The sequence below is a fragment of the Balaenoptera physalus genome (assembly GCF_965194825.1).
Source record: "Balaenoptera physalus genome assembly, chromosome: 1".
Classification (NCBI taxonomy): Eukaryota; Metazoa; Chordata; class Mammalia; order Artiodactyla; family Balaenopteridae; genus Balaenoptera; species Balaenoptera physalus.
The window spans coordinates 108285463-108298321 of record NC_138882.1 but is presented as its reverse complement, the minus strand read 5'-3'; the positions used below and the strand labels follow the sequence as shown (position 1 = coordinate 108298321).

Below are 12859 nucleotides of genomic sequence, written 5' to 3'. Positions count from 1 at the left end.
CAAGGTAATTTTTTGCAGTATTTGTATTTTAATCTACTCTAGCTGTAAGTGAAAATATGTGGAATTATTATAGTCATAAAAATAGTTTTAAAATGACATTTACTTCTCTGCCTCTCTACTTAAAATTTGTCGGACTACTGTTATGAACATCCAGGCGTCTGAGGCTATATGGTCACACATGACAAGCTCTGAACAGTATTTCACATCCCTGGCCAATGGTACTGACCTGATCCCCTTCCATTTTCTTCCTAGTGTTCAGCAATGTTAAGATTATTTTGCTTTGTCCTTCTGCTAATGGCATCTTTGTAAACTTGATCAGCCAGTTGTAATATTCATAAACAAAATTAGTAATGAGCTGTTAATTTGTCAAAAACTTAGCACATACTTATTGTAGTTTTTAACAGTTTTGAAGAAGTGAACCCTTCTAAGCAAACCAGGTTAATCATAAGTAACTAAATGTTTTTTTCTTGAAATTGTATTTCAGTTGGCGCTGAAGCCAGGGTAAGGCTGACTATTATGTTGTTCATTTGAGTAGTACACAATTAAGATAAATTACATGAAGGTGTGTGATTCTGTATCAGGAGTTCTTAACTTGGGTCTGTTCACCCTGAAGTTGTTTGGAAAATTTTCTTTGACTACACATTTTTCTAGGGAGATTCCACAAAAGGATCCATACTTACTGAAAGTTTAAGAACAGTTGTTCTATATGAAAACAACATAAGTAACTAAAGAATAGTTTCACAGGTTAAATTCAATAAATATTTACTTAATCATCTACTTATACCATTTTACTGATGAAAGTGACTGTGACATTATTGGTGATTTTGCTTTTTGAAGCATCTGCACATAGGATTACAGTGTTTAATTATGTTTTAATGTATGTAACATTTTGCTACATCTCTTATGCATTGCAGACCATTTAGGACAGTTGAATTGAAAGTGCATTCTGAAATTTTAGAATACTTTGGGTTTTGTTGTTAAATCATTACCATGTATTAGCAGATAGTTTATAAGTATTCTTGGTAGAGGCTAAGAGCCAAAGAATTATTTACGTGAGTTATTTGTATTATCAAAGATAGAATTTTCCTTATGATTTTTTAAAGTTTTCTTTGTTTTGTATTGTGATCTTTATTGTTTTGTGAATACAGTTGTGGGTCTGCCTCTCTGACAAAGTGAAAAATGTCCGTTTTTTTCACAAATGAATTGGTAAAATGACTTTAAAAATTAGATAGAAAGCAAGGCATATGTGTATTGCTTTATTGGAAGTACCTGAAAAAAGTAAAATTGACATTTCAGATATGCCCAGAGATGCAGAGCACCAGATATTTATTCCTGATATCTCTGATTTTAATCACAATAAATAGGAGTCAAAAATCATTTCAAAAGTCTGGACCTAAGCTCTGATCATTTGCACTCTTCACCTGCTAGGATGGCTGAAGGAGTTGCAGAATAGCTCTTTGTAGCCCCCAGAGAGCAGCCTCTGGTTCCTAGAGTGCAAGCCATGAAGAGGGCCACGGTGCCTTTCAAAAAGCAGCTGTTCTTTGAAATCAGTAGTGCATGCCTAGAAACATCAGGATGTATATATGTCCTTGGCAAGCTTGTGGCAGGCAGAACCATGAATGACTTACCTCCTTACCTCCTTGAGTCAACATTTGCTTTAGGTTAGTGTGTTTGAGGGTAAATTAGTAAACAGTTTTCTCAGATTATATTTCCAGTTTGTCTTACTATAGTTTGAAGACCTGCTTTCCAATATCATCTGTGGAAATTCACTTATAGTTGAAGTGTTGAAGTTAAGTAAAAAGAATAGCTTTTCTCAAGTATCATTCTGACAGGTATATATGACTTAAATTTTTCAGTTATTTAAAAGCTTGAGTTGTCTTTTGGCATTATTTTGAATTAGAAGTGCCAGTTAAAGTAACAGTTGACCATTTCAGCCAGGGTGCATCAAGATCCCTGAAATGGGTTTGTTTCTTTCAGAGCCAGATATAGTAGCTTATTCTTAATAATAGGTCTACTTTCTCAATAGTGTATAAATACAGTTATGAATTCTACCACAGGAAATACTTCTTAGGGAGTCTTTTTAAAACAAGAGGTGGTCTATATTTTATCATTTAGCTCTATAAATTGAGTAATTAGAGATTACCCTAAGACCGGTCTTGAGCTTAGGCTCCATCTTAGACATTGGTGACAGTTTGATTTTTGTGTTGATGGGGGATTTTAAATTTTATTTTACCTTTTTAGTGAGTTTAGTTTGTAGTCATTTGAACTGTGTAACCCATTCGGTGTTCATGGGGATAAGCACTTAATGTAATGATGACTTGATTTAACAGCCAGCCACATATTTTCCCCTCAAGAATGGAGAGGGATGCAATAGATTGTCATGTTACTTATCTTTTCAAAATTTACCTCAAAGCAGTACAATCTCAAGCTGTAAACCTTTTTTATTTTTTTAAGAGTAAAACTTGATCTTACTATACTCTTGTTGAATATTTATAGGAAGTGTATTTCATACTGTTTAGGGGCAATCTAACCAATACCTCTTCACTTCTGTGATATACAAATATTGAATATCTCTTTTAAATTGATCCATAATGTATCCATAAAATAATTTTGAAGTCTAGCTGCAAATTAAGCCAAAGTGACTTAATTAGTATAATGGTGTCTCTACATGTTTATGGTGATTCATACTTTCAGGATATAAAGGATCAGTTTTCTTTTTGTTCACAAATGTAGTAAACCTTGCCTTGCCTGATTAAAGTCATAGAAAATAAGAAAACACCAGCTGACTTTGTGAGAGAGGAAACATGATACCAAATACTAGCAGTAAAGTCTTATTTCCTCCAGTTATTCCATAATGTGTCAGGATCCCAGGAAAGCAGCTCTGTAGTTATGGTATTCTCTGTAGAAATTTTTGTTTTAGTGTTCTTCCATGAAAAGCTCCAGGTCTTAGATGTCTATAATTAAGAATCTTTGTCTTTTTTTGTGCAAGACTTTTACATTAAATTATTTTAGTAAACTTAGTTATATATTGTTCAGAGAAAATTCAGTGTTTCTTTCTGAAGATTTATTTTATCCTCATTCTCGATTGATAACTTGTCAGTATTAAATTCTAAGTTCAAAATTATTCTCCTTCATACCTTATTTTTTTTTGTTGTGTTTTTTATTTCCCCAACTTTTATTTTGAGAATTTTCAGAACTACAGAAAAGTTGCAAGAATAGCATAATGAATATCTATTTGCCCATCCCATAGATTTGTGATTCACCAATTGTTAACATTTTGCCACATTTGTTTTTCCTTTCTCTCTATATATTTTTTCATTTTTTTCTGAACCATTTGAGTTAGTAGTAGACATCATGACACTTTATCCCTAAAACATTCAGGATGCATCACCTAAGAATAAGGATATTCTCCCACATAACCACAATATAATCACTATATTCAGAAAATTTAGCACTGATACAATAATATTGTGTAATGTATAGGCCAGTCACATTTCCCCAATTTTCCCAATAACGTCCTTTATAGTCTTTTTTTAGATGCAGAATTTAATTATTACATTTAGTTGCCATGTCTCTTCTGTCTAGATTAGCTTTTTGTTTATTTTTGATAATATTGACATTTTTAATAGTCTAAGCCTTTGTTTTGAAGAAGGATCCTCAGTTTGGCTTATTCTCGTGGTTTCCTCACATGATAACATTCTATTTAATAAATAGGATTATAATGGCATTATAATGCCCAGTTACTGGTGGAATTACTTCTTTCTCCTGGCCAACAACCCATATATAAGTCCCTGATTCATTGATAGGAATATAACATGTTATTAAAGTCCATATTCCCCACAATAACTGCTGAATTCATAAACTCATATTGATTGGACAATCATAGATGTGGAATTTGAGAGTTAGATGAGGATTTAGGTAAGAAATTAATAGTTTACCCCTAACTGCTAAGAGAGGTAAAGCGACTTAAGTCATTTAACAGCTACTGACTCGCATGATAAGGGTTATCAGTCACTCCATGAGCATGAAATACCCTTTCTATACTAGGCATTGAGCTGTGCATTGAGATACCAAGATGGTTAAGATTGGATCCCTACTCTTAAGTAACAGTCTGTGGTAATATGTGCAGTGTAACCGCTGCAACCAGTGTAGCTGCAGACTTGGGTGGGCTTTGCAGTTGCCTGGATTGACTGATCCATCTCTTGTGTGCTGTATTGGACTGTAAAATGGAGATAATAGTATCTAACTTGAAAGGTTAGAAGGGGTAAATAAGATTATGAATGTAAATCATTCTAAGTCTTTAGTGATTTTTTTATTATTTTAATCTCATGTATGTGTACAGTAAACCCATATGATAGATGGTACAGTAGCAGACAGTAAGAGTATAGAGGAGGGAGTTAATAGGGGAAGCTGCAAATTTAGTTAATGAATATATTGCCCTTTTAACAATATTTAAATACAGTAACCATATACTGAATGCCTAAAGTGATAGGTAGAGGAGACTTACAGAGTAATTCATTTCAGTTCTGCAAACACTTTTGTGCTATGCATGTACCACATGCTCCAGATTGTAGAAGAATAAAGCATAGGGCCTGCCTCAGAGAGCGTGAGCTTGAAAAAGGTAAGTTTAGGTTAAATAAAATGAAATAGGTACTTTACAAAACAAAATATAACTTTGTAAAAGTTATCTAGTGTTATAGAATAGAAGAATAAATAAGTAGATTTTTAAAAGGCTTAGCCAAAAGCCTAGATGATGAAACCAAATATGTTACCAATGGAAAGTATGCTTTGGGAAATGGAATTAGATTGGAGGGTGGAGGTGGGGTTAAAAGAGATTGTCCCCGACTTCTGAGGTTGAAGTTAGAGGTGACTGCCATGGAATCATCTCTCATGCCTCCATAAGAGGGAAATTTTCAGCTGAATGGACTTTTGGTATAGTAATTATTACGCTTTTAGGCGGAATATCTTGGCATTTGGGGTTGGGTACGTGTTAGTTTATGTTCAAATTTGTCTCCTTCAGAATTTTTCACTTTGTACCTCTTAATTCTTTTGAGAATCTTCAAATGTCATATGTTGATATGATCTCATTATGCTGAACTTTCTACTCTTGATGTTGTAAACCACGCACTGGTCAAATATTTGCCCCCTACCTGTCTGTTAACCCTCTTCCCTTAGTCTTTCTGCTGAGGCCGTGACCCTTGTATTCTTCCCAATTTGTCCTGGAATTTTGATTATGGATCGGTATTCCGTTAAAACTTACATCAAAAGTCCTGCCTAGAAGTTTCTGTAATTCCAGATTAGTAAAATATTTTAAAAATTTGTCAGTTTTATTAAGATCTTGTATTACTTTTGAATTCATTTAAAACAGGATAGATGACTGTGGATATAATACAATTCTCAAAATTACCAGTACCTTAGGGCAAGCAACTATCTCTCCCCCTGCCCTGCCTTAACACACACACACACACACACACACACACACACACACTTTTTTCCCCCAACTCTGGGAAATATGAGAGAATGGCTTAAGAGGGACAAGCATATGCAACTACCTATCTTTTACATAGTTTTTCTCTTAGATAAGTAAAACATTTTCCTCTTATTTATTTATTTTTTAAATTTATTTTATTTTATTTTTTATTTTTATTTTTTTAATAGATCTTTATTGGAGTATAATTGCTTCACAATACTGTGTTAGTTTCTGTTGCACAACAAAGCGACTCAGCCATATGCATACACATGTCCCCATATCCCCATCCTCCCATCCTCCCTATCCCACCCCGTAGGTCATTGCAAAGCACCGAGCCGATCTCCCTGTGCTATGCTGCTGCTTCCCACCAGCCAACTATTTTACATTCAGTAGTGTATATATGTTGATGCTACTCTCACTTCGCCCCAGCTTTGCCCTCCCACCCCATGTCCTCAAGTCCATTTTCTGTGTCTACCTCTTTATTCCTGCCCTGCAACTAGGTTCATCAGTATCTTTTTTTTTTTTTAGATTCCATATATATGCGTTAGCATACGGTATTTGTTTTTCTGTTTCTGACTTATTTCATTTTGTATGACAGACTCTAGGTCCATCCACCTCACTACAAATAACTTAATTTCGTTTCTTTTTATGGCTGAGAAATATTCCATTGTATATATGTGCCACATCTTCTTTATCCATTCATCTATCAGTGGACATTTAGGTTGATTCCATGTCCTGGCTATTGTAAATAGAGCTGCAATGAACATTATGGTACATGTCTCTTTTTGAATTATGGTTTTCTCAGGGTACATGCTCAGTAGTGGGATTGCTGGGTCATGTGGTAGTTCTATTTTTAGCTTTTTAAGGAATCTCCATACTATTTTCCATAGTGGTTGTATCAATTTCCATTCCCACCAACAGTGCAGGAAGGTTCCCTTTTCACCACACCCTCTCCAGCATTTATTGTTTCTAGATTTTTTGATAATGGCCATTCTGACTGACGTAAGGTGATTATTGTATTTTATTTTAATTTATTTTATTATTTTTGGTTGTGTTGGGTCTCTGCTGCTGCGCGCGGGCTTCCTCTAGTTGCAGTGAGCAGGGGCTACTCTTCATTGCGGTGCGCGGGCTCCTCATTGCGGTGGCCTCTCCTGTTACGGAGCACGGGCGCCAGGAGCGCGGGCTTCCATAGTTGTGGCTCACGGGCTCTAGAGCGCAGGCTCAGCAGCCGTGGCGCACGGGCTTAGTTGCTTCGCGGCATGTGGGATCTTCCTGGCCCAGGGCTCGAACCCGTGTCCCCTGCATTGGCAGACGGATTCACAACCACTGCGCCACCAGGGAAGCCCCTCCTCTTATTTAAAGTACAGTCATGACTATTAGAAAAGATTCAGAAAATTCAGAACAACATAATAATTTTATGTCACTTAAAATCACTATCTAACCATTGTTAACATTGAGGTGAGTTTTTATTTTGTTCTTCATAGTTGAAATTACACATACAATTTTATATCCTCCTTTGATTTTTTTAAATTTAACATTGCCATAAACATTTTTACTTGTCATTAAAGATTATCAATAAACAGTTTTTGGCTGCATATTATTCTGTCTAATTCATATACCATGATTTGATTATAGGATATGTAACTAAAGGTTGAACATTTAGATTTCCATATTTACTACTATAAATGATGCTGCTGTGAACATCTTTGTGGTGGAGCTTTTACTGAATGTTTGGTTATTTCCATGATAGAATGTTATGAACTATTTTTTAAATTATTTGTTTATATTCTTTATATTTTTATAGCGTCTTAGTGCTTTTGTATTGGTTTTCATGAATGCTTTACCTAGTTAAGATATTAATCTTTTGCTCTTTCTTGCATAGTTTACTCACTTTGTTTTCTTTAAATTCAGCTAATGCTGTACGTGTTTTTCTCAAACCAGTATGCCTAAAACTAATCTTTTATTCTTTCCCTTTTCTTCACTGTCCAGCTGACCAAGGCAGAAACTGAAATCTTTCCATCTTTGATCTTCTCTACCCTCCTCTGCTACATCTAGTTATCCACTGACTGAGTCCTTATTCTACCTCTTAAATATTTTTTGTATCCATTCACTTTGCTCCATCCCTATTCCCTCTATGTTATTAATCCCTTTGCGAAGCTTTCCCAACACTGTCCTTGAATGATTAAGTGTTCTTCACTTAAGCAGCCACTTCCAGGCTTTTGGCCTATGTGTATATTTATACAAATTGTTATGTAATTATCATCTTACTTTTTATCAGTATTTCTCAGACAGTTTTCCAAGGAACTCAAGTGTTGGTGAGATACTGTCTCTTATATGACAGAGGATTTCATGGTCAAGTTTGGAAAATAATATCTTCTTGGAGATTCATAATATAAATAATATAATATAAATTAGCATGTTAAAGGCCCTGAGAAGTTCTACTTTGCATTTTAATAGGTGCTGAGTATATGTGATGGTGAACAAAACTAGTTTGGAGCTTAACGAAATCCTGTGGACATTTGTTTTTACCTTATCTGTTTGGTACTGGGCATTACCCCTTCCTTCCTAAAACTGCTCCTTTGTCATCTGTGACACTGTATTCTCTTGATTCTCCTGATGTTTCTCTGATTGTTCCTTCTTTATCTTCATGGGTTCCTTTTCTTCTGCCCACTGCAGTCGACCCATGAACAACATGGGTTTGAACTGCCCGGGTCCACTTATACATGGATTTTTTCAATAAATACATACTACAGTACTACATGATCAGCAGTTGGTTGAATCCATAGGTGCAGAACCTGGATATGGAGGGCTGACTGTAAAGTTATACATGGATTTTTGACTGTGTGGGGCTCGGTGCCCCTTAACCCCTGCATTTTTGAAGGGTCAACTGTACTTAAATTTTGGTGTTTCTTGGGGCTCTGTCTTAGCCCACCGCTCTTTTCACACTTCATCTCACCTACTCTGGTGGTTTCAGATATCACATTTGCTGCTGACTAATTGTTTTAATCAGCCCTCAGAGGACAATAGAAATGTTTTAAGTACAAGGGCTATCTTGTAGATAGAATCTGAAGTAAATCTGAGCCTCATGGGGGAAAAAGAGCTAGGAAGCTACCAGCTTCCACTAGTAGACAACCAAGCTAAAAACTTGGAAGTCTTCTTGACTCTTCCTCCCACATTTATCAAATTCTTTCAGTTTCAAATCCTAAATTCTTATTTCCGTTCCCTCCCTTCCAGCGTCCATGCCACTCCCCTATGTCATGCCCTCATCACCTCTTGTTTGAACTGATTCTAATAGCCTGCTTCTGCATGCAGTTTGCTCCTGTTACATCCTTTAGGAAATCACCATGATGTATTGAAAAATGCAGGTCTCATCACACCATTCTCTTGCTTAAAACTCTTCAGTGGTTTCCTATATCTCTAGAGTGAAGATGAAAAACTCATTACCAAAGCTTAGAGGCTACTTCTCCTGCCTTCCTTTCAGCCTTAAACTGTCATGGCCATTGTCTACTTCGTCTGTTTTTTTTCTCTGATGTGATTGTCCACACTACTTCATTTTCTTGCAGTAACCTTTCCTTGCTTCCTAACTTGTATATGTCTCTTTTACTGCATTTACATATAAGCAGATGATTATAGTGAGGCCTCTTCCTCTCTACACTATGAGCTCCTTGAGATCAGGGAGTGTGTCTTACTGGTTTTTTGTAATCCCAGCACCTCTGGTACTCTGAATGTTTGTTGAATGAATGAGGTCTTGTACAAACTCATTCCCAGCCATGGTCCTTCAGCTCTTATGTCTCCCAACCCCTACCCCACCTCTGTTGTCTGATTCGTCAACTGCAAGTTCTCCTACAAAGGGGGTTTTCAGGTACCTGTATTCTGCAGGTTGGGAGAGACATCTATTTTTATAAAATGATGTAGCATCATTTTTAGTGTATAGAGAAATCCAAATACTATTAATATTTTGCATATAAGACTACTGAATATATTTTTAAAACTTAAGTATGACATTGTTATATGTATTCATTAAACTTGTCTTTCTGTTATATAAACTTGTTAATGGTGACTGAGTTAATGTTATAGGTCATTTGCTTTTCTATCAATTTAATATTGCCCTTAGAAATATAAACTCCAGCAACTGAAGTAATTCTTAAGATATCTCTAGCAGCAGTATAAAGTTAATTTTGTAATGTCTTTCTTGTGTATATCAAGTCCCAGATCTCTCATATACTACTCGGGACTTTTCTGCTTTTGAACCATGTTGGTGTCTGTTACCATTCTTGCCACATGATTCATTTATGTTTTGGGATCAGTGCAGTAGCCTCTTAACTTTCCTTAGTTTTGCCCCCTTTTAATCTATCTGTTACACCTTTGCCAGAATGATCTTTCTTAAAACTTTCATCTGTTTTACTTAACATCCTTTAGTGGCTCCCCATTGCCTTCAGAATTGAACATAGACTCCTTAGCGTGGAAGTTAGCCCTGTGTGCCTCTAAGCTCATCTCTCAGTACTCTCAGCGTGCAGCCCGTGCTCTAGTTGTACTGAACTGTATGAGTCCTGTAATACCTCCTGCTCTCAAGCCTTACCACCTTTGTGCAGGCTGCTTCCTTGACTTCTGCTGTCCTCCTTCCCACTCCTGCTCCTGGCCTGCTTCCTTTACATCCTTTCAGCCTTCCTCCTGCAATTCTGATACTCCCCTCCCCACTCTGGATTCTGTGTTCCCATTGCACACTGTGCTTATATAATGTATGTATTTGTTTCCTTGTCTGCCCCCATCACCTTGAGGACAGGGACAGTGAGTGTCCAGATATGTGGCACAGTGCCCAGTACATGCATGTTCTCCATAAATGTTTATCGACTGTTGTCATTGTTAGTAATTCTGGAATGCACCGTTAATGTTTTAAAACTCTGTTTTTGTAGCCTCAAGGAATAGGTTCTCCTAGTGTTTATCATGCGGTTATCGTCATCTTTTTGGAGTTTTTTGCTTGGGGATTATTGACAGCACCCACCTTGGTGGTAAGTAATCTTTTAACTTATTTATCACTGACTTTAAAATTTCTTTTTCTTCGGTTTCAGGAGGGAAATCAGTTTTGGGAGGGAAAAAAGGCCCTTTTTCCTTTCCAAGGTTAATTCTCCCACCAATATCGTCAGCCCTTTAGTACTGTATTTTACTGGTTTAGTTGTCTTTTCCAACCTTTACTTCTCCCTTACTTTTTAGCAGGGCTTGGGCGGGTGTGATTCTCTGGTGAACACTGGACAAGTTTAAGCAGGGCTCAGTCCCCCCTCTGGGTAAGGTGGAAAGGATTCTTATACTGACAAGCTTAGGAAGAATGGTGTCTGTGCCCTGAATCACTCAACATTATTATTTTGAGATTCTTTCTTGCAGTTGCATTTTCCAAATACAAGTTTCTTTTAGTTTAGGCAGAGGATCTAGAGGTAGCCATCTTGAGAGGTCATTCTTTTCATAGCTCTAAGCTGATTTTACTCAAATATTCCCAGGTTTAGAACCTCACAAAAAGACCTCCCTGCCAGACCAAACATCTTAGGTGATAGCTAGTTTTCGCCTGTCGGTTTAGATGAGGGGAATGGAATGAAGGAAGGAGTAATGGTAGACCTCTATGATATCTTGAAAGGTGTAATCAGGATAAATGTACAGCTTTCTAAATCCCAGAAGAACAGATTTTTAAAGAGATATACTTCCTTGTATTTTCATGAGCTTGTTGGTTGATACACAAAAAAGACTTTTATAAAAAGTTTGTTCATAAATAAATTGAATGATCATATATAGATAGATTGAACTAGTCTAATAATCATTATGATTATGACATTTGTAACCACATTATACTGTAATAACCTGATGTCAAGGGCTACTGTGGTGCTGTAATAACTATGTGTTCTCACACCTTTGTATTAGCTTTCTAATATTAGAGTGTGCTTATTTATAATCTACCAATTTAACATATAAATCTGTCTGGTGGATCATTAGTCCTGTGGTTTAAAGTACTTGAGCTTTGTAATAGCAGTTTGTATATATTTATATAATGATGAGTCCAGGCATGGTACTAAGCACTGTAAATATGTTACTTTAAATCCTCAAAACCACTTTATCAATGAGGAATTAGCCTAGTAATGATGCCGAAAGCTCAGCCTCTCTGTACACTGGTGCCAGATCAAATCTTGGAGACAGAGTTTTGGGTGAAGTAGAAGAGAATAGCTTTATGGCTTTGCCAGGCAAAGAGGAACACAGCTGGCTCCTGCCGTCTGTGAAACTATGAATATGTGTCCCAACCTGGGAGGATTTGATGAAGAGTTTTATACCAATAGTTCAAGGGTGGAGTTGCTGATAAGATTAGGGAGGGTATATGTAGGGCTTGCACTCCTTTAATCTCATCTCAGGTCATCTTGATGAGCTTCTCTGGTTCCTTTAGTCTGGCCTCAGTTGGTCTTCTCTGGTATGGAGAATGCTGACATCTTCCATTTGTTGGTTTTAATTCTATAAAAGGGCTTAAAGATATTGTTATGTGTGTCCCTTGAGGTGGAACCAGGACCCTGCCCCAAGGCTGCACTATTGTTTCTTGACTGCTGCTCCCTTGGCTCTGCATCCCTTCCCTTCCTGGATTAGCAACTGTTCAAATCTGCCCTTTGGAACTCAGGGAAGGTCATGGAGGCTGAACCGAAAGGCTCCCTGTGCCCAGGAGCCCCTACAGGGTCCTCCTCAGTTTCGGTAATACAGATGAGGAAATTAAGGTTTAGAAGAGTTAAGCAACTTGTTACTCTGATAGTAAACTGCAGCTTTGGTTTTAAACCTAGGCTTGTTTTGTTCCCGGTGCTCAGTCTTGGAGAATACTGGTAGCAAGTGGTTCATACCCCTGTTTTAGGTAGTTGAGGTTATCTGCAGCCCAACTACTAGCTGAGTAGAGAGATTAAAATATTGGGTAAACTGTGAGCAAGCCATCAAAAAAAAGCTTTTTGTGATGATTCCATAATTTGAAGTGTGTGTAGCTGTTTTTTAAATTCGTATCTCATTTATATTTTTTAGATATCTCAACTTTTTGTCTAACTTTGGTATCATTTTTTCTAATCGGACAAAAAGAGTGTCTTCTTTAAGAACAAGGAAGAAATCCAGTTATTTAGATATAACTGCTTGCTTGTTAGTTCATTTTTCATAGCTATGGGAAAACTGTGTGCTTAGTACGTTCTTAACTATTTTTTGTTAATTAAAAAATGGATAGTACCTTTGATTTTTCTTTTTCTTTTTCTCTTTTCTTTTACTTTTTAAAACACTGAATTGAATTATGGTCAGGAAAATGAAAAGTGCTAATTTGGGACTTAATGAATTATTTTTCTTTTGCCAGCATAAATACATTTCTTAGAATAATTGCTATAACATTGTTGC

General features: G+C 36.5%; 1 protein-coding gene across 7 annotated transcripts in view; it reads left to right on the top strand.

The window, feature by feature from the left end:
- Window positions 1-12859, top strand: part of MFSD14A (major facilitator superfamily domain containing 14A) — a 37671-nt gene that overhangs the window by 2784 nt on the left and 22028 nt on the right. For all 7 annotated transcript variants that reach the window (XM_082452319.1, XM_082452321.1, XM_082452316.1 and 4 more), the window contains exon 2: window positions 10384-10479. In XM_082452319.1, coding sequence (XP_082308445.1) covers window positions 10384-10479 — 96 coding nt within the window. The remainder of the gene's footprint in view (window positions 1-10383; window positions 10480-12859) is intronic.